Source organism: Apaloderma vittatum, unplaced genomic scaffold (genome assembly GCF_000703405.1).
Source record: "Apaloderma vittatum isolate BGI_N311 unplaced genomic scaffold, ASM70340v1 scaffold39040, whole genome shotgun sequence".
In the NCBI taxonomy this organism is placed as follows: domain Eukaryota; kingdom Metazoa; phylum Chordata; class Aves; order Trogoniformes; family Trogonidae; genus Apaloderma; species Apaloderma vittatum.
The window spans coordinates 1,387-7,918 of record NW_009693615.1 but is presented as its reverse complement, the minus strand read 5'-3'; the positions used below and the strand labels follow the sequence as shown (position 1 = coordinate 7,918).

General features: G+C 56.5%; 1 protein-coding gene across 1 annotated transcript in view; it reads right to left on the bottom strand.

Moving 5' to 3' along the window:
• Window positions 1-2,297: 2,297 nt before the first annotated feature.
• Window positions 2,298-6,532, bottom strand: part of SUN2 (Sad1 and UNC84 domain containing 2) — a gene marked incomplete at its 5' end in the record, with an annotated part of 5,591 nt that continues 1,356 nt past the window's right edge. The window contains 11 exons of the mRNA XM_009879364.1: window positions 2,298-2,411; window positions 2,526-2,618; window positions 3,051-3,218; window positions 3,422-3,537; window positions 3,652-3,736; window positions 4,671-4,898; window positions 4,986-5,151; window positions 5,601-5,644; window positions 5,733-5,810; window positions 5,897-6,127; window positions 6,223-6,269. Coding sequence (XP_009877666.1) covers window positions 2,298-2,411; window positions 2,526-2,618; window positions 3,051-3,218; window positions 3,422-3,537; window positions 3,652-3,736; window positions 4,671-4,898; window positions 4,986-5,151; window positions 5,601-5,644; window positions 5,733-5,810; window positions 5,897-6,127; window positions 6,223-6,269 — 1,370 coding nt within the window. The remainder of the gene's footprint in view (window positions 2,412-2,525; window positions 2,619-3,050; window positions 3,219-3,421; window positions 3,538-3,651; window positions 3,737-4,670; window positions 4,899-4,985; window positions 5,152-5,600; window positions 5,645-5,732; window positions 5,811-5,896; window positions 6,128-6,222; window positions 6,270-6,532) is intronic.

Below are 6,532 nucleotides of genomic sequence, written 5' to 3'. Positions count from 1 at the left end.
GGCAAACAGGCAGCTGTAGACAAGTTTAAAATAACTTTGGCTGCGGATGCCAGGAATTAAGACTACACTCAATATAGGAGAGAATGTATCATCACTGGATCTGGCTGCGGGTCTGCTTTCTCATAGCAGCAGGGCCTCCCAGCTCCGCAGGGAGCTCCAACGGGGTAATTCTAACATTGGAGATGGGGCTGTGCCCTTTGGGCTCACTTGCCTTGCTTGGAGAAAGAAGACCCCACCAGAAGGGATGTGCCACTGTTGCCCTCAGCCCCCCAAGGCTGGCAGAGAAGGGTGCAGGGGTCAGCACATCAGGGCATGCTGAAGGGAGAAACCTCTTCAGCCCCTTCTCCTCCTCTACACCCCTCAGCCTACAGCACCTCCAAGCAGAGAAGACCAGCGCAGGACTCAATCTGTGACACTCCCCCAGCACTCGCAGTGCCGGGGGAAGGTGATGCCAGCATCAGATAGGGCTGAAACGCTAACACCGAGCACTTCAGCTTTTCTTTCAACAAAACACAAGACAAGTGCGGAGGCTGTAAACACCGCCCCGGAACATAAGCCAAACTAAGCGTGCTGCAGGCAGCCGGGAGGTGGAGCAGCCAGATGGCCCCAGCACTGCTCGGCCTGGGGAGGGTCCCCACACACCCTTCCTGCAGCCCCCTGCCATGGCTCCCCCCTCCTCCAGGGAATGAGTACAGGCAGGATTTACACACCCGCTGCAGACAGGACTCCCCATCCTGCTCTGGCACAGTCCCCTGCAGCTAGGGCTGGGGGAGCTGAGCGATGCCAAGGAAGAGAAGGCAGGAGGGAAAGGGAGTCCTTCCAGGAAAAAGGAGGTCAGCCCACAGCAGCCATCTGCCGCTGGGGACCAGGAGGTGACAGAGACAACTCCGAGCACCACAGTCCCCAAAGAGAAGAAGCATGCTGGCACCTGCAAGCCCTGGGGGATGAGATCTCCCCTCCACCGTGTCTCTTACCCAAGAGACCACGAAAGCAAGGAGAGAGCCATGCAGACCACAAGGGCGGCAGGTCCCACTCTCTGCAAACAGCTGCCTATATACAGATGCAGCCAGGGTTTACCAGCCCTGGCCACATGTTGCAGTCTCGGAGGACATCTCCAGGGCAAGGAGGGCAGGAGAGCCTTCAGCACCCCACCCAGCAGCAGTCCACGGAGGACCTTGTCTCCCCAGGTCCAGCCACCAAGCCAACGACAACTTGAGGCCCATATTTTAAATGACTCTGCTCATCTTATTCTAGCTTATCCTACTGCATGTGCTATTCTCCTACTAAACAAAGCTCTAGCCGTCTCCACACCTAAGTCACTTGCCCAAGCAGAACCATGTAACATTCTCTGGTTAAGCAGAAGTCGCATGGAAAAAGTGTTTTCCTTTGTTACTAGGAAAAAAAAAAATTCCCCAACACCCCACCTAGACAAATAACTCCCCTCCCCACTCCCTTAAAAAAAACAAACAAAAAAACTAAACAAAAACAACACAGAACAAACCCAAAAAGGGGAAGCAGGCAACAGGAGTTTTCAACAGAATCATCAAGCTTAATACCAGGGAGCCAACAGCATCGCCAAGACCCAACACAGCCACCAGCAGCAGGAGGGCCCAAGCGGACGGATGGCAGCACCAAGGTGGACTCCACCACCAATGCATGCCAAATTTCTCCCCTTCTGCTTCCCCAAACCATTAGTTTCATGTTAATACTTCATTAATACTGTCTTATTTCCCCTTTACCAGCCCAGAGTCTGGAGATCTTTACCTAAACCAACTCCAATGCAGAAGAAATGACCTCACATGGAGAAAAGAGACTCGGTGGCTGTGACCGGTGGCTCCCACCTACTCCAGCAGCACCGAGCCCATCACCACAGTCCCAGACACTGTATCACGCCCAAGCCTGCGTGAAGCACATCGCAAAATTACATTACCACTTTCCCAAGCCCCAGCAACGCTAGGCACGCCATCAGAAAGAAGCAGGGCAACAGGGACGGGTTGGGGGGGCTGCGCAGACCCGATAAAAAATTAGCTTAAAAAGTTGAAGTGTCCCGTACGCACTGAAAACAAGCCAGGCTGCGCTAGGACCCGTGTGGGATGCTCTTGCCTCGCCACTCCAGTCCTTGGAAGAGTAAAAGCCTCACCCCTTAAACACCAGCTCTTCTTGTCCCCCTGAGGGGAGCAGCTCCCTGGGATGGCTGCTGGCACATCCTAGGATTTCTACGTGCGAAACAGTGAACCAGACGGATCCCCTCCTGCTGTCACCCGGCAGCATCCTCGTCCCGCGCAGGAGCCGGGGGGTCAGTGCGCTGGTTCCCCGTGCACACGGAAGCGGTAGATGCAGGTGTATTCAGGGTGGCCCCAATTGCTCAGCACGCGGAGCTCCACCAGCTGGTATGTGCCCACAGCACCACCCTTGGGGAGAGGGGGAAGAAAAAGCCTGAGCCCTTAAGAGCTCTCAAAGGTTTAGAAACCCCAGGACCCCCATTTTCTTTTGGGGGCCACATACTCCCAGGGCAAAGCACCTACCTTCAAGTAAAATGTTTGGATGGGGTCGCCATCGTGGTTGTAGGTGAACTGCCCAAGGAGAAGACCTTCCTCCTCTTTCTCCTCCTTCAAGCCCTACACAGCAGGTAGGGAGGCACAAAGGGAGAAAAGAGGGTGATCAGAGAGGGTCACCAGAAGTGATGAGTGCACCCGTGGTGGAACAGGGAGACAGAGAGTGGCAAGCATGCTTGGCCCTTGCCCCTGCTCTTCCAGGCCAAAATAGACACATAGAGAGAGGAGCCAGTGTGCAGAGATGTGGGGGAAGACAAAGTTACACCTACTAAACTCCCACCCTCCTAGTGCTGCCCCAAAGCACTCCTAAAGCCCAGTGCTCCCTCTCTGCTCCCCAGTACTGCTTCTTCCTCCTCTGCAGTATAAAAGCAACCCCGCAGAGCGCCCCACAGCCAGGTATGGGGCTCGTTAGCCCTCCCCCTCCACTAGCTTCCACCATGGCACCCGCTCAGCATGTCCTCTCCTCCTCCCTCAGGTCTAGATGATGGCACTCACATAGACAGCAAAGTCCTTGGGGGCACTAGGGATGGTCCCCTGGGGCGAGAGGGCTTTTGGGATGTGCTCCAGTGTCACAGCCGTGGGGCGGATGATGCTGGAGAGGCGGATGATGGCAAAGCCCTGAGACCCACGAAACGCCCAGCAGTTCCCAGGGTTGACGTCTGGCTACAAGAGGGAAAGTAAGACACCAATAAAGTTATCATCGGTGACATTTTCCTCAACCCAACATCAACCAGGCTGCTTGCTTTGAGTGACAGCGAGAGCCCAATAAAACCCATTAAGCCCCCAGGAAAACCAGCTCAGCTGTTTGGGTTTTTTTTCCAGTCCTTCCCCCTTCCTCAGCAGGGTCTCGCCCCAAGGGTTCTCACCTGCAGGATGACACGGGGCGACTGCGATTGGTACCACAGGGGGATGCCAAACAAGCTCAGCAGCGCTGTCCGTATCTCGTAGGTCTCTGAGCAGCGGGTGTTGATGACACTGGCCCCTTATACAGAGAGGGGATGGCAGCAGGTGAGCTGCAGACCAGAATCCCTTGGTCCCCCCTCCCCAGGAGGGCTGGCTCATCCCAGGTAAGCGAGAACCCCCTCACACCGCCTACCTGCTGACTCCAGGGCATAGTCAACCATCCCCACGCGGTCCTCACTGTAGAGCTTCAGGGCCTTGCCCACGATGTGATGAACTTGCTGCAGCGGGAGCAGAGGGCATGAGAGATGAATCACCACGGCAAAAATGAGACGACACAAGTTTGGCTCAGAAGCCTCATTAAAGGTTGCTAAAAATACCCCAGTCCAGAGGAACTGTGCAATGAAGGGGCATGCTGGGCTCACCCATGCCCATCCCAAAAGAGGGACTGGCCCTAGGGGAGGAGGGGTTACTCTCAGTGGGTACCAGACACAGCCCACCCAGTCCTCCCCAGCGTCACTTGACAATTCCTCCCTGTCCCATCCTGCAGAATGAATGGCAGCTCTCCACATCCAGAAAAGGGAGAGCTGGTCAGAGCATCCTTCTGGATGGGCGGGGGGACCATGGACGGAGTTGGGACCTTGAAGCACCACCGTTGGTCTAGAGGTTACGGTGTGCACAAAGATTGTGCAGACTGCTAATTCCAGCCTGATTCCTCCCCTCCACAGGGAATTGCCAACAACTCTTTCCAAAACAAGCAGACTCATTTTTTCCCTTGGTGTCATTCTGCTGAAATGCTTTGCCCCAAATGACTCAGCAGCACTACTGAAGGACGGGAGTAAGCAAGACGCTCGACCCATGGAAACCTCACTGGCACCTGCTCTGCCTGCCGGGCAAAAGATGCATGAGCAGAAACATGGATTTTAAGAGACCAAGAGCCTCACAGGCATGTAGATATCAACACTTGTGACCCCTTCCAGGGCAGGGTGCAGGCACAGCCCAGGGGAGGCTGATGGCAGAGAAGGGTTGGAGGAGTTTCAGTGATGCTCTAACCAGGTAGGATGCGAGCCCAGAATCTACATCCCAGCTTTAAGGGCTGTCCCCAGAGCTCCAACCTCTGCCAGGCACTCATGCCAGCCTCCCCTGCACACACACAGGCCCCAGTCCCACACCTATGGTCACCATCATGCCCTTGGGGCTCAGACCAGCACTCACCTCCTCTGTCACACCTGCAGTCCCTCCTTGCCGCAGGGCCACTCCGATACCAGCCTGAGCATCCTGTGCCGAAAGCCTCTGGTCTTCTGAGACTTTGGCCAGGATCTTGCGCTCCAGGGCCTGGAGCTCCGCTTGCAAGTCTTCCCGCTGGAGGATGAGGCCAGTGGTGCCGTCCTTCCGGGACCGCGACAGGAACTGACTGAGCCACGCTGGGAACTGTGCTTCCACCTGAAACAGTGGGGACAGAGCTCAGTTCCCGAGGCAGGGACCCTCACACCTCCCTCTGCCAAAAAAGGGTAGGGACCAGGCACTCACATCAGCCCGGACCATCTTCAGCTGCTCTAGCATCCCTTCCACGTGCTTCCCCATCACCTCCTGGTCCGACTTGAGGCTTGACAGCTCCCTCCTCAGCGCTGCCACCTCCTGCTCCAGCTTGCCCACCTCCAGCTGGAAGCTCCCTCGCAGATCCTCCTGCACCGAGCTGTGCCGAGGGAAAGGCAACAAAAACCCTGCACTGACAGTCCCAGCTCACCTCTGCAAACAAGTGAGGTTCATCCCCCTCCTCACCTAAGCTCAAGTCCATCTTCAGCCCCAAATGGTTTTAATTCCTGTGGCAATGACTTCTGAGGCATCCCATGGGCAAGCATCCCCAGCTCACCCCTTGGCTGAAAGGCCATGTTCCCCATGGTGATACAAAATGACTGTGGTGAAAGTAATATGCTACAATTGCCCTTTAAGCCCTGATGCCACCCAGTGGATTTTCTTGCCAGCACACCCACGTATCCACCCCTCCTTTCTCCCTCAAGATGGTACCTCTCAACCTCTCCCTTGCCCTGAGCAAACAAGACCTAGAAACTCCTCCTGAACCTCGCTGCCTGCCTGCCCCAACAGAGCAGTGGCTCTGTCCAGATAGTGGAGGCACAATGTTACCTCTGCCACTTCGAGTTCAGCTCCAGCAAGCGTGTCTCCATCTCCTGCCAGGAGAAGGAGAAGGGGTGAGACCTGGGACACTAGTGGTGAGGATGTCCTGCCCAGCTATTGCCACACACTCATGCTCCTTACCTTAGAGGCTTGTGCCATCTTCCCCAGGTGCCCATCCATATCCCTCTGCACCTGGGCTCGGAGGGCATCCAGCTCACCCTACAGTGAGAGGAACCAGGTGGGGAGAACATGAGAGCCAAGCCCTGCATGCCTCCATCTCCCCATGTGCCCCTCACACCCCTCACCTGAAGGTGGCTGGTCACATCCGTACGGAGATGCTCCTTCAGCCCCGCATCCCGGCGGTTCACCAGCCCCTCCAGCAGTGCCACGATGTCCCCCGGGGGTGGCTCTCCCCCCGCCGTCACTGCCGCTGCCCCCTGTCGCAGTTCCCACCGCGACACCTCAGCCTCCAGGGCCTCAAAGCGTTTCTCCAGGGCCTGGAAGCGAACCAGGAGCCGGTGCTCCCCCTGCATTCCCTGCAGGGGCAAAGGCAGGGTGCAGTGCAGCCCTCAGTGCAGGCATGGAGCCCCAGAGGGCTGCCTGCTCCACAGGGACTCCTGTAAAAGGTTACCCAGGCCACCCAGTCCCCAGAGTCAGCAGCATCTTTTTCATCTGCTGCTTCCCAAGAGAGGGCAGATGCTTCCCCTGCTCCATCCCTGGGACACACCGAGAGTCAGATGGCCACAAACTAGGGGAGCCATTTCCACTAGCATAGAGACACCACCTGCTCTATTATTTCTCCACTATCTACTGCCTCTTCATCCACTGGAAGGGCTCCTTTGGCTATGAAACACACTGTTCCAGCTCTCCTTGCAAGGCATCCACCCCATACAGGCCACCACCACACACCTTTGCCACAGCCTACCTGGTCCAGCGCGGTC